This window comes from Diaphorina citri, unplaced genomic scaffold, assembly GCF_000475195.1.
Source record: "Diaphorina citri unplaced genomic scaffold, Diaci psyllid genome assembly version 1.1 scaffold361, whole genome shotgun sequence".
NCBI classification, from domain to species: Eukaryota; Metazoa; Arthropoda; class Insecta; order Hemiptera; family Psyllidae; genus Diaphorina; species Diaphorina citri.
The window spans coordinates 130,712-153,911 of record NW_007377796.1 but is presented as its reverse complement, the minus strand read 5'-3'; the positions used below and the strand labels follow the sequence as shown (position 1 = coordinate 153,911).

Here is a 23,200-nt window from a genome sequence, read left to right as displayed (position 1 = left end):
TAGGTATAGTAGGTAATGCTATGCACATAAGTAGGTATATCATGAACAGCATAGCTGTCCGATAATGATAGCCACGGAATGTGAGGTGATATTAGGTTGCATGGTATTGACACTGGAAATTACGTCTTGATGGTCTAATTACGTTCTGAGTTCTAAATTTCTGATGTCATTGATGTGATATTTTGACAGAGGTAGCATACCTCATTAACTCATTATGTTGTGACCTATTCTTATCAAGATACCTACAAACCTACGCACCTACTGGTACGTTGGTAGTAATAATTAGTTCAACGGAATCTACATAATATATAAAGGTCAGCAGTTACATGATGTATTTATACACGTTATGTTTGGATGGAATTACATATGTTTGAATATCATCTACATTGGTATGTATAGTATAGTAGGTAATGCTATGCACATAAGTAGGTTTAATTACCGACCAATTAGGTATGATTAAATCGACGACTTGTCAAATGAATCAAATGATATAATGAGATAAAAGGCTAAAATTTATTATTAGGATGCAGTAACTATACAAATAGGTATGTATATGTACAATGTATTTCAATAAATACGTTGGAGATACATACCAAATAAATTTGACAAAGACCAAATACTGCATCGAAAGTATGGTACCTACTTTTGTACATTCACTAAATTAGCTACGTATCACCTATACCTACTAACTGATTTTCCTCTGATATGTAGGTATAATAAATACGTTGGAGATACATAGGTAGGTACCAAATAAATTTGACAAAGACCAAATACTGCATAGGCGATTTATTATTTATATTCAGCGTCAATAGGTAGATACCTGGAAACAGTGATAACGGATATTATAGTCATCAAAGACGACATCGAAAATTCGAACCGTAAACCTATCTACATTATCTAGCTATTAAGGATATTAGGATAAGGAAAGTAAAAAAGTTAACTGACCTCTGGAAGGGGAACATCGTAATTTACCCTCCTGGGAATTGGGGATTAATCATTTATGTTAAAAGTAAAAATAACATCGGACTTGCATATTTTATATTTAATACGTGTAAGGTACCTCTATCTTTAGTTTACAGTAGTCTAAAATCATAGGCGGATATCTTTCTGAACTTTATGTAAATTTAAACATCTTCAAACTTTTAAACTTTTAATGGTGCCTAGTAGGAGGCCTTCAAAGTGCTAGAACAACGTCATCGTCATTCTTCTCGTTTAGAAAATCTCGTCCCAAAATGCAAGATTAGTTAATTTACCCTCCTGGGAATTGGGGATTAATCATTTATGTTAAAACTAAAAATAACATCGGACTTGCATATTTTATATTTAATACGTGCAAGGTACCTCTATCTTTAGTTTACAGTAGTCTAAAACCATAGGCGGATATCTTTCTGAACTTTATGTAAATTTAAACATCTTCAAACTTTTAATGGTGCCTAGTAGGAGTTCCCCCATCCTCTATAAATTCGAACAGCAATCTACCAATTCCATGGAACCACTAATCGATTAATTGGTAATGGTAAAATTATTCTCAAGGTCACGTCACATCTTATCATTCAGATGTGAAAAATTGCCACAAAAGCCCAATTGGAATGGGACTCAACATCTAGAGATCTAGACAACCTCTATCTTTAGTTTACAGTAGTCTAAAATCATAGGCGGATATCTTTCTGAACTTTATGTAAATTTAAACATCTTCAAACTTTTAATGGTGCCTAGTAGGAGGCCTTCAAAGTGCTAGAACAGCGTCATCGTCATTCTTCTCGTTTAGAAAATCTCGTCCCAAAATGCAAGATTACTCCTATCCTTTCTTCCTTCTTTCTTCGATTTCGGGACGATAAGACCCTAGCAGTTACAGTTCCCTCTGTCAAACCTCTTTAAAAAAAGGAGAAAATCATATCAATTTATGACAAAAAAAAAAATAATAAACTGTTAGGTACCTACCTACATTTTGTATATATTTATAAAATATAGGAGTGTCTTTAATGAACGCATCACAGAACTTAATACATACACAAAATGCACACAAGTCTTGTCAACCCAAATAACACAGAGCTTGTAGTCTCCTCAGAATTCGCCATTGATGGCATCTCAGGATCAGGCTCATGAGTACACCATTGTCATTTTTTATAATCTCATTCCGATTTATAATATTTTTTTTAAGAAACTGGTTTTTCTTACGTAGCATTATATTATTGTACCCCTGTCCCCATAATTCGCCATTGATGGCATCTCAGGATCAGGCTCATGAATACACCATTGTCATTTTTTATAATCTCATTCCGATTTATAATATTTTTTCAAGAAACTGGTTTTTCTTACGTAGCATTATGTTATTGTACCCCTGTCCCCATGTGGCTTGTACAATGGTAAACGAAATACTCAGACGGAGGACAAATTCTGTAGCATTGAACTTTGAATGCTTTACCTAGGTACCACTCAGACGGAGGACAAATTCTGTAGCATTGAACTTTGAATGCTTTACCTACCATCCTACCAACCTGGGGTAATCTCAGATGCAAAACTACTGAACTTGTCAATGAAATAATGTAAGATCGACTTTAGATTACTATTTATTCATCGATAAACTGAACTTGTAACGAGGTATATTTCGCAATCACTTTCCACACTGACGACATCCATCCAAAATTCGCCATTGATGGCATCTCAGGATCAGGCTCATGAATACACCATTGTCATTTTTTATAATCTCATTCCGATTTATAATATTTTTTTCAAGAAACTGGTTTTTCTTACGGAGCATTATGTTATTGTACCCCTGTCCCCAAGTGGCTTGCACAATGGTAAACGAAATACTCAGACGGAGGACAAATTCTGTAGCATTGAACTTTGAATGCTTTACCTACCATCCTACCAACCTGGGGTAATCTCAGATGCAAAACTATTGAACTTGTCAATGAAATAATGTAAGATCGACTTTAGATTACTATTTAATCATCGATAAACTGAACTTGTAACGAGGTATATTTCGCAATCACTTTCCACACTGACGACATCCATCCACGATATAGTAACCAGGATTTAGCAAGTTATACTTTCCACATATTACGCAAGTGTTAACACTTGTGGGCACTGCACTCTCCTACGTAATTGAGATATTGCTTGAGCATAATTATAATAATTCTTCACTTTCTTTTAGATTAATGATCTAGGCTTAAAGTTGTCTCCTTTATGCATAAAATGATTATAATTATTATGCATGTTGCGTAATGTAAGTAATAATATTCATAACAGAATATCTACTTGCATTAATTACATATTTAAGGGTATTTGAGTGAAATTTCGAGTGTATGGCCGCCATACACGCCTTATATGGACGCTACGCCACTGAGTACCTAATAGAGCGCTTACTTGGGTGATGTTTCAAAGTCAGAGAGCAGGAAAAATGAGGACCAACAAAATTTTTCTTTTTCTTCTAGACTTCTAGATCCCATTAATTACCGACCAATTAGGTATGATTAAATCGACGACTTGTCAAATGAATCAAATGATATAATGAGATAAAAGGCTAAAATTTATTAGGATGCAGTAACTATACAAATAGTAGGTATGTATATGTACAATGTATTTCAATAAATACGTTGGAGATACATAGGTAGGTACCAAATAAATTTGACAAAGACCAAATACTGCATAGGCGATTTATTATTTATATTCAGCGTCAATAGGTAGATAACTGGAAACAGTGATAACGGATATTATAGTCATCAAAGACGACATCGAAAATTCGAACCGTAAACCTATCTACATTACCTACCTATTAAGGATATTAGGATAAGGAAAGTTAAAAAGTTGACTGACCTCTGGAAGGGGAACATCGTAATTTACCCATACTGCATCTAGGCGATTTATTATTTATATTCAGCGTCAATAGGTAGATACCTGGAAACAGTGATAACGGATATTATAGTCATCTGTCCAGATAGCTTTTTCTGGTAGCACTTTAGGTCCTGCATCAACCCTCAAGCGTTGTACAGTCGTTCGCGGGACACCCTGTATAAATGAGCAGTAATTTCGTTTATAGGAATTTTAGTTTTATTGAACTTATGTACCTAATAGAACAGTTGCGCTTACTTGAGTGATGTTTCAAAGTCATGGAGCAGGAAAAATGTGGACCAACAAAATTTTTCTTTTTCTTCTAGACTTCTAGATCCCGAGATAGATCGATTTAAAAAATACCGGTAAATCGTGAACATTGAAGTCACGGCATACGCTCTCGTAGGCGATGACGTCACATCATGCATTTCTGCGCAATTCATGTTTGTGCGCATACGGTTCTGCGCATCTCCTGAAGTCTGACGTCCGAGTTCAGGACTCTGACGGAATAAAAATTGAATTTTCGACCTTTTACATTTATTATCTCGGAGTTTTGAGGAATCGACCATTTATTAATAGTTTTTACCCATTTGCAACTGCTCCATTGTTTAGTTTCAATAATAGTTTCATCTAAATTGTACTAACCATTCAAGAGCTTTGATAGAGCATTATTATTTCGGAGTTTTGACCTCAGATTTGGATTTTTCACAACATTTTACATAGGAATCGACAATTTATTAATAATTTTTACCCATTTTCAACTGCTCCATTGTCTAGTTTCAATAATAGTAAGTTTCATCTAAATTGTACTAACCATTCAAGAGCTTTGATAGAGCAAACTAGGTAGGTACTAGGTAGGTAACTAGGTAGGTAACTAGGTAAACTAGGTAGGTAACTAGGTATTAGGTTGACGAATAGATTTGTACTCGAATAGAAACTGTATGTTGCAATAATATGTGGCGAGTGCGCGAGTGAACTCGGGTCAGAGAACCCAATGAATAGTTTTTCCACTCGAGTGGAACAAAATAATAATCGAGTGCACTCGAGTGAAGTCAAACTCGAGTCCACTCGAGTAAAATCATTCACTCGGCCCATCACTAGGTGATACAGATACCTTTGGGCTACACAGGTATAGATCGTGAGACCAAGAATCAACTCTTATAAATTTGATGATGAAATTGACCCACATATTCACTTTTGATGAAATTAGGATTCTTATCTAATTTTATGACATGAATGATTTTTTGAAACTTTCAAAACTGCAAAATTTCAAAATTGATGTTGACATTTACGAAAATTGAATGCCGATGATTATCACGTCAAATAAATTAATCAAAGAATAGATATAATTATGCTGAGCCTTGTCTCATCTCTTGATTCTTGAATGTCGAGACATTTCTTGTCTCTTCTCACAATTTTTCCATGAAACGAAACAAAATCTATTTGTATTAAAATTTTTCGAGACGAGATGAGAAATTATCCTTGATCTGCATTGATCCTACCAGATTTCTGCTTGGCAGTTTAGGGTGGAATGTGGATCGGTGGATCAATGTACTTCTTAAAACATATCAATGGAGTTAAAAAGGTGTAGAAATGTAGAACTACGAGGAAGTCTATGAGGAAACTTCAAGAACCTAGTTCTAATACACTGCTTCAGGTGTTAGTACACTTCCATTATCGAAGAGGAAAAAATTCAATATCTATCCTCCAGAGTGCTTTAGTTCTCAATATATCAGTACTTCGGTTTTAATGAACTGGTTCTTTTCCCAGAATTATTCCGGTAAGGCCTATAAGCGGGGATAAAAAATAAATACCCATATAAAATGTATCGGAACTACAAGTATACTAAAATCTAGAACAAGAGGGGTCGGGTCGGCGCGAACGACACAAGAGTGTTACGCCTAATAAGAAGAAAAAACCTTTCCAGTCTAGTGTCCATTCAAATAGGAGTATATACTTCGGTGGTCTTCATCGGATGGGCCTTGGAATTTCACTTACTTAGATACTTGGAAAAAAGGTACTTATCTAGGTAGGTACCTGCTTATGCTTAATGTAGTCTATAGTCAACTTTATACTCAAGTAAAAATCTTCCAAGTTTGTCCTCTAACAATGTCAATAAACCTATAGGCACCAAGACAAATGAGATTAAAATTAGAACAATAGTAACAATACCCACATCTTTGTCCTTAATCTATTTCTTATAATGGAACCAATCCTTGAGAATATTTTAGACTGAACCCTCCATAGTACATCTGAGGATAAAGTATCTTCCTGTGCCTCCTGTTTTCTTTGGCTGCAGGTCTTTCAGTCAATAAAATACTAGGTACCTAGGTATTTAGGTATTATAGGTTATATTTCGGATTTCGGAACGATAAGACCTTAGCATCAGCAGTTACACTTACAGTTCCCTCTATCAAACCTCTTCAAAAAATATTTAATAAGTATAAAAAAAAGTAAATAAATAAATAAAAAGAAACAGATTAAAATACCGAATGCAGCTGATGATAATGCAGCAGTTACACTTACAGTTCCCTCTATCAAACCTCTTCAAAAAATATTTAATAAGTATAAATAAAAAGTAAATAAATAAAAAGAAACAGATTGAAATACCGAATGCAGCTGATGATAATACGTACAGAGATTTGTACCTCAGTAGATACATAGACGATATAGAAATACAGAGAAAGTATGGTACCTACTTTTGTACATTCACTAAATTAGCTACGTATCACCTATACCTACTAACTGATTTTCCTCTGATATGTAGGTACCTACTTCACTAAATATTTTGGTAATTTCGACACATCCACTAACCAGAATTTAACATTTTCTCTCTTCCTTGCTTTCTAATACTTTTAAAATACCTACCTATGAGGAAAGTCCACATCACAAAGATTCCTTCTGGTCCAAATATTTGAACAATAATTTGGCAAACATCGATATAGAAATACAGAACTGTCATGGCTCATGCTGCGTCTGAAATCTTGGTCATTAACACATACCAGACCAGATAGATACACCAGATAGCTAGTATATCTTAGTCCAGGATGTAGACATCTTGCTGGCCAGTGCAGCAGAGGAGAAGGGGCGAAACAATTTCGATTATTTAGACCCCATTCAATAAATCCTTCCCCCATCCACAAAGATTCCTTCTGGTCCAAATATTTGAACAATAATTTGGCAAACATCCTCAGTGAGATTCTACTTTCCCACTTGACAAAGTCTATATTAGAGATTTGTACGTAATGTTTACCTTCACACTGCTCCATCTATCTGAAATCTTCTCTTGTTCAAATACTACCTATTTACCTGCAATCTGCAATACCAGGTACTTTACTTCTGGTCCAAATATTTGAACAATAATTTGGCAAACATCCTCAGTGAGATTCTACTTTCCCACTTGACAAAGTCTATGAATTCTTATGGCTCCTCAACATTAGAGATTTGTACGTAATGTTTACCTTCACACTGCTCCATCCATCTGAAATCTTCTCTTGTTCAAATACTACCTATTTACCTGCAATACCAGGTACTTTGGAGCATTCTAAGTTTTCTTCTGGTAATACTATATCCTATTGGGAAGATTAGTGACCAATGTAAGAAACCCATGCTGGAATTTGCCAGTCCTCCATCTGATACTACGAATGATGTATGAAGCACAAACAAAATTTTACGAGAGAGTTTGAAAAGTGTGCAATTCAAAATGAAAACATTTAGATGAGCACCATCTGGTCATCTGTGTATTTCCTAGGCACAGTAAGCCCTAAATGTGTCTGATGAACAATATAGTGATTGATTTGAATTTGAAGGCTATCTAAATAAAAATATAGTTTTTACTGGGTTTGATTTGATTAAGGCAGCCCAGTCTCATTCATGGTAGTTGACAACACATACAAGCTTTTCTCCAACTCCCTACGTATTACACATAATAATTGTGTAAAACTAGAACCAGGTATTGCACATTATTAGGCATAATTACTATTACCTTCCTACATGACGACGCGAGAAATATAATCTCTCCTGCTATTGGCATTTCGGTGCTGCGAAACCATCATATATTTCAGGTTCAGAGTATTGGAAAACAAATGTGGGTATATCCTGGCTTGATCAATATTGGTCATCAATCTAGTGCCATATCTTAGGATGATGAAAAAATCTTAGTCAATAATTTAGGTATCTCTCTCTATTTCTGTTCTGTTTCCCATAGACGCGGCCCGTTCACAGCAGGATGGAATTGTAACATAGTGCCATTTTGTATGTATCCTTATACTGACATTGTAACTATTTTGTATGGATCTTTGTACTGGTATGTGTGACTGGATTTTTCTTCACAGCGGCATTCTCTATTCAGATAGAACACATTATCACTATTATCACTTGTGAATTATGACTGTGATTGTGACCGCTTTAGATCTAGGTGTATTTGGTGTGATGGTGTTATGAAGGAATACTTTTGGTATTTTCATTTCATCAATGACATTCTACAGGTATTTCGGTGCTGTTCAACATTTTTTGGTACCAAATGTCACCATTGATTTTCTTTTAGGTAAGTCTTTAACATCGGTATCGCTAGAATATACTCTGCCTACTAGTGTGAAAGCAACTGCATGTGAAAATAGGTCCACCACTTTCTGCTTCAAGTAGCAACTCAGTTGTTCTCACGAGGCTGCTGAGTGTGCACCGAAATCCAAGCCCAAAAATTTCGAATGTCCTGAAGAATATCGGAACCTCCTACTAATGATGATTTTAGAAATTTAAGACTGTCTGATGTCTGAATGAATCAGTGTTAATCACGACGCGACGTCTGAATACATTTCTAAAGATTTTATATCACCTCTAGGCCGGAACCTAAGAACGTGAAATTGGTGTGGAGTTAAAGTTACTTTCAGCTCATTAATTACATATATTCAAGTGACAAAAGTGAGAATAATGTGAAAGATAAACTCAGCAGTAGCAGCGTCCTGTGTCCCCTGCTGTTGGAATTTGTTAATTATACCTCCTGGGTACAGTTTTTTCGGTTTTGGGTCCTTTTGAAAGTGTCAGAATGAATGGCTCTATCCTCAAAATATTTATTGTAATATATTAAGTCATAGTAACTCCTGTTCCTTAAGTCGTACTACTACATAATGTTCTCAAAAATATTATTAATTACAAGAAAAAGCCAAGGATATCCGACAATAGGTTTGACTTGAAAGAAAAATGTCAGCCGCTATTACTGCATTACCTACTTTCCTTATTATGCTGTAAGGAAAGTAAAAAGTTGTTGGTAGTTGGTATCAAGAATTTACCGATATCAATGAATTTTACGAGAGAACCTAGAAGAATCGCCTCAAGTGCTGAAGATGAAAATACTTAATTTGTCTTATCGTATAAGTTTCGATTAATCTCAGTGTAATTTAGCCGGACATAATTACTATTACCTTCCTACATGACGACGCGAGAAATATAATCTCTCCTGCTATTGGCATTTCGGTGTTTCGTGGGAACCTTGATAGAACATTGAATATTTCAATTATGTCGGTACCCACTGTGTCTGTTCACAGATTTGGTACTCCCTAGTACTTTATTCAGACTGTGAAAGTAGTACAATTGATAGTAGATACCTAAAAAAAAGGATTAAGCCTGCTTAGGTTCGTCTTCCATAAAAGGTTTCATTTGAAAGCTCCTTAAAAGCTCAAAACAGTCAAAACCCTCGTTATTTTTAAAGTGCGTGCTCATTACGGATTATACCGTCTGGCTTTGTTGAGGTACTTAGAGATACGAGTATAGCCATTGGTTTAGCTTGGCTCATGACAAACATAATGCTGAATCTCTGGGTTTTAAGAGGTTCGATAAAGGGAACGGTAACTGCTGAGGTCTTATTGTACCGAAAGTAAAGAGAAGGAAGACAGGATAGCAGAAGGCCAGCCTTTCCGAGAACGAACATTACCTGTTAGAAGAAAGTTTTCACCAGGCGGAAATCCAATCAGCAAAATCTCTAGTGAGGACACACCAACTGCACTTCTTCCGTCCTTGGTAACTGCTGAGGTCTTATTGTACCGAAAGTAAAGAGAAGGAAGACAGGATAGCAGAAGGCCAGCCTTTCCGAGAACGAACATTACCACCTGTTAGAAGAAAGTTTTCACCAGGCGGAAATCCAATCAGCAAAATCTCTAGTGAGGACACACCAACACTTCTTCCGTCCTCAGATTAGAGGAAGCAAAGGTGTTAGCACGTCGCATTACCTCACGTGTTTACTATTGGAAGGGTCAACTGTCAAGTGTAATAATACTGAATGATTTCTCTCTTTGCAGGTTGTGATAGTTGGGAATGGTGCTGTGGGAAAGTCCAGTATGATCCAGAGGTATTGTCGAGGGACGTTCACCAGGGACTACAAGAAAACCATCGGGGTGGATTTTTTAGAACGAATTATTGAGTAAGTACAACACTACAATTCATAAATTATTCTGTCTGCAATCTCCAATAAATACAATTTTATACAATGAACCTGAGTACCTAGTATGTACATTGTTAAGTGACCTCTAAACCTTCCTTAGAAAAGCGGTCCCTAAGGCGAGCCACTCGCGCCCCGACCGTCACAGTTAAGCTGTGTCCACCACACATAGTCGACGTTGACTGAAATCGTACACCACCTCGACAACATAAATTCACCTCTAACCTGAGTACCTAGTATGTACATTGTTAAGTGACCTCTAAACCTTCCTTAGAAAAGCGGTCCCTAAGGCGAGCCACTCGCGCCCCGAACGTCACAGTTAAGCTGTGTCCACCACACATAGTCGACGTTGACTGAAATCGTACACTGCCTCGACAACATAAATTCAGCTCGTCGATCAACGGCGTCGAGTATGTGTGGACACAGCTTTAGATCCTGAGTGGCCGGCCTAATAGGCTCCCGAAGGCCCTACAATACCCAAAAACTAATTCACAAATTCCCTTCAACCTCCGTACCGGGCTCTACTTTTTACAACTATTCACTCAACTGTCCTCACGAGGCTAAGTGTATCAGTGTATCATCTAAACAAATACATATATATACCATACAAAAGGTGTTAGCACGTCGCATTACCTCACGTGTTTACTATTGGAAGGGTCAACTGTCAAGTGTAATAATACTGAATGATTTCTCTCTTCGCAGGTTGTGATAGTTGGGAATGGTGCTGTGGGAAAGTCCAGTATGATCCAGAGGTATTGTCGAGGGACATTCACCAGGGACTACAAGAAAACCATCGGGGTGGATTTTTTAGAACGAATTATTGAGTAAGTACATACATCACCATATTTATATTTTAATCATAAATTATTTTATCTGCAATCTCCAATAAATACAATTTCACTCAAGGTACTGAGTACTCGTATGTACATTGTTAAGTGAACTTTAAACCTTAGGAAAGCGGTCCCTTAGGCCAGCCACTCACGCCCCGAACGTCACAGTTAAGCTGTGTCCACACGTAGTTGAAGTCGACTGAAACCGACAACATTTAAGATTAACCTCTTTACCTCGTCGATCGACGGCGTCGAGTATGTGTGGACACAGCTTTAGATCCTGAGTGGCCGGCCTAATAGGCTCCCGAAGGCCCTACAATACCCAAAAACTAATTCACAAATTTCCTTCAACCTCCGTACCGGGCTCTACTTTTTACAACTATTCACTCAACTGTCCTCACGAGGCTATGTGTAATCATCTAAACAAATACATATATCTACCATACGATAGGCTCCCGAAGGCCCTACAATACCCAAAAACTAATTCACAAATTTCCTTCAACCTCCGTACCGGGCTCTACTTTTTACAACTATTATTCACTCAACTGTCCTCACGAGGCTAAGTGTATCAGTGTATCATCTAAACAAATACATATATCTACCATACATACTGATTACATAATTCTAGGCCAAAGCATTGTCTAGGAGTGAAATAATGGTTAATAAATTGTATAAGACTTTCAGTTGCCTATATTTGCCTATTTCATTGCTAGACAATGAAGTGGAGGATTAGATTGAGAATTCAGGTCCAGAATTAAGCAGCAAATTTGAACTGAGGACACACACATTCATGAATCAAAGTATAAACGAATATTAGTGGATGTGCCAAACATACTTTAAGCGGAGCTCATGTGCTTAGCAATTTTACTCCTTTCTTTATCTGAATTTTCCTTCTATCCACCAACACACTCTCTCTTAACATACTTTAAGCGGAGCTCATGTGCTTAGCAATTTTACTCCTTTCTTTATCTGAATTTTCCTTCTATCCACCAACACACTCTCTCTCTCTCTCTCTCTCTCTCTCTCTCTCTCTCTCATTTTGTACCGGGGAAATTTAGTATTTTTTGGAACATCCATTACATCAGCACAAACATCTCTTTCTCCCTCTCCTCCTATTTTCACACCCTTAATCCCAACAAAAAGTGTCACAAGAAAACTTAATCTCGTACCTGAGTGTGAGTCATGCTTTATATTCAGCTTGATAATGCGTAGGCTAAGATAAGTATAGGTGCCCACCATCAATTTACCTCTCTCTGATACGAGTAGGTTATCCACCAAAATCGTGCCTAATATAATAATAATAATAATAAATAATCAAATGTGTCTATTATTATAAATAGGTTTGCGATCATATTCATAAATGAATTATACTCAAGTAATAATAGTATCTATTTTTTATTAATTTATATTGTGATAAACGCGCAAGTGGTATTGTATAGCACATGTCATAATTATACGTAATAATAAATAATTAGAATTAATTACATTCAAATAACTTGGACCTTTGTTTTCTTTTCAAGCCTACCTATAATATTATAGGTAGGTAAATTGTAGTACAGGCACATCCACCAATGAAAGCTTTACTAAAGTATTAATAGGGAAATAATGCACATCCACCAAAAATGTAAAACTTCCAACTTTACACGTACCTGGACGCTCTTATAGCAGCAAGACGGTTCTTTCTCAACATTATCATTTTAAGAGCTGCCTATATCTTCAAGAATATTTCATTTCACATCGCACAGTAAGGGTCCCTTATCATCTCTCCTTGAAATCTACATTGTCCTTATTTATCTTCATCCTTAGTCCTTTCCTTACTACATATTAATAAGTAAATAATGCACCAACAATGTTCTAGCAATAGGATAGAATTAATTACATTCAAATAACTTGGACCTTTGTTTTCTTTTCAAGCCTACCTATAATATTATAGGTAGGTAAATTGTAGTACAGACACATCCACCAATGAAAGCTTTACTAAAGTATTAATAGGGAAATAATGCAGATCCACCAAAAATGTAAAACTTCAAACTTTACACATAACTGGACGCTCTTATAGCAGCAAGACGGTTCTTTCTCAACATTATCATTTTAAGAGCTGCCTATGTCTTCAAGAATATTTTTCATTTCACATCGCACAGTAAGGGTCCCTTATCATCTCTCCTTGAAATCTACATTGTCCTTATTTACCTTCATCCTTCGTCCTTTCTTTACTACATATTAATAAGTAAATAATGCACCAACAATGTTCTAGCAATAGGTGGACCTAGGAAAATGGCAACCTTTCCCACTTACAGAGGCTCCGGACCGAGTATCTAGAAAAAGTCATTCCCACTTATAGAGGCTCGATATTCCCATTTGAACAGGTTTTTTTTTAGTAAAAAATGAATGGGCCACAGTTTTTTTCCCAGTTATCCAGGTTTCCCACTAAGACGGGTCTAGACAGGTTCGCTAGGAAAATGGCAACCTTTCCCACTTACAGAGGCTCCGGACCGAGTATCTAGAAAAAGTCATTCCCACTTATAGAGGATCGATATTCCCATTTGAACAGGTTTTTTTTAGTAAAAATAGTGACGTCTGGTGAGATTTCCATGAGGGGGAGCTATAAACTATAAACCAGTGCTTCTCAAACTGTGTGCCGCAAGGTCCCCTAGGTACCTATGCCGCGAGATTTGGGATTTTTTCCTTAGATGAAGATCATAAAACTGATGACACAAAGAAATATCGCTGGCCAAAATAAAAAAATTCCTGCGGCGCTAGTAAACAACATTTATGATAACTTTTATACGACATTCATGGACACAAAGAAATATCGCTGGCCAAAATAAAAAAATTCCTGCGGCGCTAGTAAACAACATTTATGATAACTTTTATACGACATTCATGAGGATGAAACTCACAAAAAGTGGGGACGAGCCTTAAGGCGGATTTTTTTTCTAGGTTTCATAGGGAACACACTACGCCACTGACTTATTATCCCCTGGGTTTTGATACCGCTATGGTTGTTCGTTTTGTTGACATTTTTATTCCCCATGATCGTTGTTGACTTTATGGATGATAGGTAGGTACCTTGTGTCTGAGAATTTATATTTATTTTATGATCACGACAAAAGGGACATTCATGGGGATGAAACTCACAAAAAGTGGGGACGAGCCTTAAGGCGGATTTTTTTCTAGGTTTCATAGGGAACACACTACGCCACTGACTTATTATCCCCTGGGTTTTGATATCGCTATGGTTGTTCGTCTTGTTGACATTTTTATTCCCCATGATCGTTGTTGACTTTATGGATGATAGGTACCTTGTGTCTGAGAATTTATATTTATTTTATGATTTTTTTTTTTTTTTTTTTTTTTTGAAGGGACAGTTAGATATTTACCTATTGGATTTTTTTTTTATTATTTTAATTGAAGGGATCACAATTTTACTCATACCTATGTAGTAAGAAAAAAATTCTAGCACTTCTAGCTAGGTATATGATGCCTAAAATTACAATCTAAAGATTCAGCTTAACAATTTCATAACCTTTCTATCATAGGTCAATTTTAGAATAACGAGTTCTAGGTATTAACGTATGTAACTATGTATGTACCTTTAAGGAAGTAAATTGAAAAAATCAGGTTTGTTTTTTTTTTGTGAGTTTTTTTTTTTTTTTTTTTTTTTTTTTTTTTTTGAAGGGACAGTTAGATATTTACCTATTGGATTTTTTTTTATTATTTTAATTGAAGGGATCACAATTTTACTCATAGTAAGAAAAACATTTCTAGCACTTCTAGCTAGGAATATGATGCCTAAAATTACAATCTAAAGATTCAGCTTAACAATTTCATAGAATAACCTTTCTATCGTAGGTCAATTTTAGAACAACGAGTTCTAGGTATTAACGTATGTAACTATGTATGTACCTTTAAGGAAGTAAATTATACAAACCACAACCACATCAATCCTTGCTGAAAGTCCAAGGTCAAAGTTATAGCTATAGGATCTAACATGGCGTCCTGGCAAGAAGTTTAATGTTCTTGATTCTTGAATCAATAAATAAGTTCAAGTTTGATATTCAAATTCTAAAGTCCATTGATTCTTTGAATTCTCTGGGGGTTCGGTTTAGAGATAGGCAGTTGATACACGAGAAATTCTATAGAACCTATCAGTAAGAAATCTATAAAAAATGTCATTTCCGAACACATAGTTTGGGTTAGGTGCTTGTATTTTGTTATGTCCTACCTGAGATCCCTCAACATCATCGATAAAATATAAGACGAGGACCGGCGCGAACGACATGTTATAACACATAGGTAGTTAAAGCGCCTAAAAGGAAAAAAAAATGTTGGTGTCATAAATAGAGCTTGTGTTTTTATAATTTTCGAGAAATTAGGTAGTTTTATAAATTTATACCGTGTAAAGTAGACTTTATACCTAAAGTTATACCTTATTTTTTTATTTAAAAACTTTTTTTGGTTAAGCTACCGTGTACAGTAGACATTATACCTAAAGTTATACCTTATTGTTTTATTTAAAAACTTTTTTTGGTTGAGTCTACTTCACATATACATAAGTACAAATATAATAAATGACAAACAGGGCGAAATTATTGCCCAAGGGCCTAGGGAAATCTCCACCATTTGGTCTTCAATTTTGATAATCATATCATAACTCTCACACTTAAAATTACCTACAGTTTTTTTTACACAACATAATACTGATTTTGATAGTCATCCAATGACATAAATTACCTTCAAGGGTTCCATTGAATCTAGGTAAGAGGTGAGGGTTAGGCCTAGAATCTAGAATCCTAGATACCTACTCGAGCCTTCCTATACCTATTGTACTACTGAAGCTCAAGGAATCCACCTATTTCTATGGTGATAAACAAACTTTGAATCTATTCAGGATTGGATTCAGGCTGCTTCGAAAATTCAAAGTACATACATCTGTGCGAAAGAAGGTACCTAACCCATGTTCGCATAAAATTTATTAAATTTGATGTAATATTATGCTAGGTACACAACTAGGTATAGCTTTTCGTCCCATAGAGAGGGTAAAGTCCCGTCACTAAAGGACTTTGGCAATTTAACAGTGATGTTAAGCCTATTTCAAATAAAGTAGACAAACATAAAGGATGTCCCAATAAGAACGCAAGATTAATAAGTAGTTGAGAAAGAATTGCCCTTCCCCATCTTGTTCTGTTATTAGTAACACACTGGTCTTGTGTTTGTAAAATACCCGGTACATAATGACTTCAAGATATATGGTTTATATCTCAAGTCTAAAACATAACTTATGAGTTGGGCAGATTCTACATGATCTCAATGAACAATCCAACAATACCTACATCTGCGAAACCATCATATATTTCAGGTTCAGAGTATTGGAAAACAAATGTGGGTATATCCTGGCTTGATCAATATTGGTCATCAATCTACTAGGTCCATATCTTAGGATGATGAAAAAATATTAGTCAATAATTTAGGTATCTCTATTTCTGTTCTGTTTCCCATAGACGCGGACCGTTCACAGCAGGATGGCATTGTAACATAGTGCCATTTTGTATGAATCCTTGTACTGACATTGTAACATAGCTATTTTGTATGGATCTTTGTACTGGTATGTGTGACTGGATTTTTCTTCACAGCGGCATTCTCTATTCAGATAGAACACATTATCACCATTATCACTTGTGAATTATGACTGTGATTGTGACCGCTTTAGATCTACGTGTGTATGGGTGTATGCCTGTACATGGTGTTGACATAAGGAACACTTTTGGTATTTTCATTCCATCAATGACATTCTACAGGTATTTTCGGTGCTGTTCAACATTTTTTGGTACCAAATATCACCATTGATTTTCTTTTAGGTAAGTCTTTAACATCGCTATCGCTAGAATATTCTCTGCCTACTAGTGTGAAAGCAACTGCATGTGAAAATAGGTCCAGCCGCTTTCTGCTTCAAGTAGCAACTCAATTGTTCTCACGAGGCTGCTGAGTGCCGAAATCCAACCCAAAAATCTCGAATGTCCTGAAGAATTCGGAACCTCCTACTAATGATGATTTTAGAAATTTAAGATGATACTGTCTGATGTCTGAATGAATCAGTGTTAATCGCGACGCGACATCTGAATACATTTCTAAAGATTTTATATCACCTCTAGGCCGGAACCTAAGAACGTGAAATTTGTGTGGAGTTGAAGTTACTTTCAGCTCATTAATTATATCCAAGTGACAAAAGTGATAATAATGTGAAAGATAAACTCAGCAGTAGCAGCGTCCTGTGTCCCCTGCTGTTGGAATTTTTTAATTGTACCTCCTGGGTACAGTTTTTTCGGTTTCGGGTCCTTTTGAAAGTGTCAGAATGAATGGGCTCTAGTCTCAAAATATTAATGTAATATATAAAGTCATAGTAACTCCTGTTTCTTAAGTCGTACTACCTACTACATAATGTTCTCAAAAATGTTAATCACAAGAAAAACCCAAGGATATCCGACAATAGGTTTGACTTGAAAGAAAAATGTCAGCCGCTATAATTGCATTACTTTCCCTATTATGCTGTAAGGAAAGTAAAAAGTTGTTGGTAGTTGGTATCAAGAATTTACCGATATCAATGAATTTTACGAGAGAACCTAGAAGAATCGCCTCAAGTGCTGAAGATGAAAATACTTAATTTGTCTTATCGTATAAGTTTCGATTAATCTCAGTGTAATTTAGCCGGACATAATTACTATTACCTTCCTACATGACGACGCGAGAAATATAATCTCTCCTGCTATTGGCATTTCGGTAAAAACTACCTTCATTAATTTTTTTTTTTTTTTTTTTTTTTTTTTTTTTTACTAATCAAATTTTCTAATCAAAAAACATTTTGGTTTTATAATTTTCATCACACTTGTTCATAAACTGAGCAGCTGTCATGTTGTACTCCCTAGTGTTGCTGTGTAGTGTAGTGAAATATTCTCAGTGTGTCAACTCCGAGTTTTACAACCAATCAGAACCAGATGCTTCATCATCTATGTCATGTGAAAGTGGACCACATCCTTCAGAGGAAAGAGCAGAAAAAGTAGAATTTACTGGACCTTACCCCAAAGTTCGTAAAGATGAAACTGTTGAAGACGACTATCATGGTATGAAAATAAAGGATCCTTACAGATGGTTGGAATACCCTCACTGTGCGGAAACACAAATATTCAATTTTATGCAAAACAATATCAGTAATCCTTATTGCCAAAACCACTCGGACAGAGAGGCTATCAAGGAACAATTGTTGAGAATGGCCAACTATGAAAAATACTCGGCACCTCATTTCGGTGTTTCGTGGGAACCTTGATAGAACATTGAATATTTCAATTATGTCGGTACCCACTGTGTCTGTTCACAGATTTGGTACTCCCTAGTACTTTATTCAGACTGTGAAACAGATGGTTGGAATACCCTCACTGTGCGGAAACACAAATATTCAATTTTATGCAAAACAATATCAGTAATCCTTATTGCCAAAACCACACGGACAGAGAGGCTATCAAGGAACAATTGTTGAGAATGGCCAACTATGAAAAATACTCGGCACCACAACGTCAAGAAAATAACTATTTTTATTTTCATAACAAGGGGTTACAAAATCACAGTATACTCTATGTCCAAAGGAATTTAACAGGTTCTACAGAAGTTTTCTTAGACCCCAACAAGCTATCTAAAGATGGAACAACAGCTTTGAAGTTGTATGCGTTTTCAGACAATGGAAAGCATTTTGCTTATTGTCTTAGTAAATCTGGTTCCGACTGGAATACGTTGCACATAAAAGATGTTGATACGGGTAAAGACTATCCTGAGGTTTTGAAGAACGTGAAATTTCCTTCCATATCGTGGACTCATGATCATAAAGGTTTCTTTTACAATCAATATTGTGATATAAATGGTACGGCTGATGGAACGGAAACAACCGCGCACATGGGTCAAAAGATATACTACCACGTTTTGGGGACAGAACAAGACAAAGATATACCAGTGGTTGAATTTCCTAATGGTCGCTCTCTCGGCTTACACTCAGAAGTAACTGATTGTGGAAGATACCTGCTGGTATCTACTTCAAATAATACTCAAGGTTCAGACCTCCACTATTTCGACTTACACAGTTTACCTGATGGAAAAATTTCTGGTAAATTTCCCCTCAAAACAGTAATCCCTGGTATGGATCATCACCATGAAATTATCGCAAACAATGGACCCGAATTGATTGTAAAAACTACTAAAAATGCACCGAAAGGTAAAGTAGTAACAATAAATTTGAACAATCCTTGCGAAAAAAATTGGAAAACATTGATACCTGAAGATGAAAATAGAACATTAGATGTAGTAGCCGCTGTCGCTAATAATAAATTGATTGTCCATTACATCCAAAACGTGAGAAGTGTTATGGACCTACATGATCTCAACACTGGAAAACGTCTACACTCTTTCCCGTTAGATCTTGGACAGATCACACACATTTCAGGTAGAAGAAAATATAATGAAGTGTTTTATGGATTTACATCATTCTTACAACCTGGTACTATTTATCATTGCAACATACCAGAAAACATTACTGATCAAGATGATTTCAAACCAACTATTTTCCGGGAAACAATAGTTCCAGAATTCGAACCAACATTGTTCCAAACAAAGCAAGTGTATTTCCGTAGCAAAGATGGAACAAGAGTCCCCATGTACATTATTCATCGTGTTGGTGCCTTGAGGAATAGGAGAAATCCTGTCATTATTTACGGCTATGGAGGCTATGGTGTTAGTGTACTGCCAACTTTTTCCATTAGTAGATGTATGTTTTTGCGTCATTTTAACGGAATTTATGCGATTCCCAATATTCGGGGTGGTGGTGAATTGGGTGAAGATTGGCACAATGCTGGACGTTTACTCAAGAAACAGAATTGTTTTGACGATTTTCAAGCAGCAGCGGAGTACATGATTAATAAAAAATACACGAAGCCAAAATACATAACCATAATGGGAGGATCAAATGGAGGACTGTTAGTAGGAGCTTGTTTAAATCAAAGACCTGAATTATATGGAGCAGCTCTGATATTGGTTGGAGCTTTGGATATGTTGAGGTTCAATAAATTCACCATCGCATATTACTCAGAATCAGAGTTTGGATCACCTAATAACAAAACACATTTCCACAATCTTTTGTCATATTCCCCTCTCCATAATATCAAAGTGCCTCCTAATAACACTCAATATCCAGCAACATTAGTTCTGACCGGTGATCATGATGATAGAGTACCACCCTTACACTCGTACAAATTCATTGCTACACTACAAGAAAAGATTGGGTCTCTCCCATATCAGAAGAACCCACTATTGTTGAGAGTAGAACAAGATGCTGGGCATGGGCAAGGTACTCCACTCATGAAATCTATTGAAGAAATGACTGATATATACGTTTTCTTGATGAAATCACTTGGCTTAAAATATTATCCAGATATGCCGTAAAGCTGAACCGAAGAATTTATTGTCTCCGGCTTTTGAGTTGAGGTTTTTGTGTTTTTGAGAGTGCGATGGATATTTATTACACTAGTGTAGCAGCTCCTATGTACATAACACCATAACTATTTGTAGGTAAGGTACTAGATATTGAGTTGAAAAATCCTATGGCTTAAGGTAAACCTAGCGTACAGTAGGTATGTTATATGTACATTTAAACCATAGATACTTAAATAGATAATTGTAAAATGATAGGTACAGCTAGTTACATTTGGTATATATTATTAGAACACTCCTAAGAAATAACGTAGACATTTTTCCATTCATGTATGAACTTGTAGGTACATAGCTACATAGATTACTATTACATTTGGTATATATTATTAGAACACTCCTAAGAAATAACGTAGACATTTTTCCATTCATGTATGAACTTGTAGGTACATAGCTACGTACATATAGATTACTCTTTTGTGTTTTTGAGAGTGCGATGGATATTTATTACACTAGTGTAGCAGCTCCTATGTACATAACACCATAACTATTTGTAGGTAAGGCACTAGATATTGAGTTGAAAAATCCTATGGCTTAAGTAAACCTAGCGTACAGTAGGTATGTTATATGTACATTTAAACCATAGATACTTAAATAGATAATTGTAAAATGATAGGTACAGCTAGTTACATTTGGTATATATTATTAGAACACTCCTAAGAAATAACGTAGACATTTTTCCATTCATGTATGAACTTGTAGGTACATAGCTACATAGAAGATTACTATTAATTTAATTAAAATCCTGATGATAGTTGTATAGATAGATTTTTCGGTCTACTTGCCTATCATTATTCAAATTTATATCATGGATATTTATGTATAATGCTTATAGTTAAACAGTTATTACGTGTAGTTGGACGTGAAGCATTTCATGACTCATTTTATCAATAAACTAATCACGGGGCCTGAGAGTCTATGACTATAAAACAGCAAGCGAAAGTAATATGGAATGACCTCGACTGAATAAAAATCGTAACTATAATTATGTCTACTAAGGTCTGGGTTAACTAACCCGGGGTGACTAAGTGACTAGGGGGTCAAAGGTCAAAGTTTCATCGATTTTTATTTTTTCCAAGTTTGACCATTGGCTATCATAATGTCTGCATGTAGAGGTATTATCTGCACTGTGTGCGTTTAGTTTAACATAATGCTTTATGCTTTACGTATTATTACGAGTAGGTATAATTGGTACGTTTCTTATCTTGATTCATTTTACTTGGTCGTTTTGTACACGCCATATTGTTTGTAATATACCTATATGATATCTTAAGAGTAAAAGTAAAGATAAGTATAGGTGCCCACCATCAATTTACCTCTCTCTGATACGAGTAGGTTATCCACCAAAATCGTGCCTAATATAATAATAATAAATAATAAACTAATCAAGTGTGTCTATTATTATAAATAGGTTTGCGAACATATTCATAAATGAATTATACTCAAGTAATAATAGTATCTATTTTTTATTAGTTTATATTGTGATAAACGCGCAAGTGGTATTTTATAGCACATGTCATAATTATACGTAAAAATAAATAATTAGAATTAATAATTAATTACCATCAAATAACTTGGACCTTTGTTTTCTTTTTTCTTTTCAAGATAAGCCTACCCATAATATTAAAGGTACTTAAATTGTAGTACAGGCACATCCACCAATGAAAGCTTTACTAAAGTATTAATAGGGAAATAATGCACATCCACCAATAATGAAACACTTCAAACTTTACACGTATCTCTCTCTCATTTTGTACCGGGGAAATTTAGTATTTTTTGGAACATCCATTACATCAGCACAAACATCTCTTTCTCCCTCTCCAGGTACTTAAATTGTAGTACAGGCACATCCACCAATGAAAGCTTTACTAAAGTATTAATAGGGAAATAATGCACATCCACCAATAATGTAACACTTCAAACTTTACACGTAACTGGACGCTCTTATAGCAGCAAGACGGTTCTTTCTCAACATTATCATTTTAAGAGCTGCCTATATCTTCAAGAATATTCCATTTCACATCGCACAGTAAGGGTCCCTTATCATCTCTCCTTGAAATCTACATTGTCCTTATTTACCTTCATCCTTAGTCCTTTCCTTACTACATATTAATAAGTAAATAATGCACCAACAATGTTCTAGCGATAGGTAAATAACTGTCGTTGAAACTCAAGGAATCTAATGAAGCTCCTTTTTTATATCGTGACTCATTTATCAGTGACGTCTGGTGAGATTTCCATGAGGGGGAGCTATAAACTATAAACCAGTGCTTCTCAAACTGTGTGCCGCAAGGTCCCCTAGGTATGCCGCGAGATTTGGGATTTTTTCCTTAGATGAAGATCATAAAACTGATGACACAAAGAAATATCGCTGGCCAAAATAAAAAATTTCCTGCGGCGCTAGTAAACAACATTTATGATAACTTTTATACGACATTCATCGAATTAACTCTCACACACGTACGTAATCAGAAAGATGCCATGCGCCTTCGTTATACGTGATGCTAGGCTTTACAGATTCTCTGGCACTTTCTTGAATAACTTGGATTTAACAAGATCCGGATATGTCTATGACTAT

The 23,200-nt window shown here is 35.7% G+C and overlaps 2 protein-coding genes across 2 annotated transcripts in view; both read left to right on the top strand.

Annotated features, from left to right (window-relative positions):
- LOC103508040 (ras-related protein Rab-23) overlaps positions 1-23,200 on the top strand; it is a 55,504-nt gene that overhangs the window by 10,495 nt on the left and 21,809 nt on the right. The window contains exon 2 of the mRNA XM_026822755.1: positions 10,128-10,249. Within this exon, the coding sequence (XP_026678556.1) occupies positions 10,128-10,249 (122 nt within the window). The remainder of the gene's footprint in view (positions 1-10,127; positions 10,250-23,200) is intronic.
- On the top strand, positions 17,958-21,928 carry LOC103508036 (prolyl endopeptidase-like). Its single transcript, XM_008472561.3, has 3 exons — positions 17,958-18,243; positions 18,513-20,677; positions 21,094-21,928. The coding sequence occupies exons 1-2, from the start codon at positions 18,005-18,007 to the stop codon at positions 20,575-20,577; spliced, it is 2,304 nt and encodes a 767-aa protein (XP_008470783.1). The 5' UTR covers positions 17,958-18,004; the 3' UTR covers positions 20,578-20,677; positions 21,094-21,928.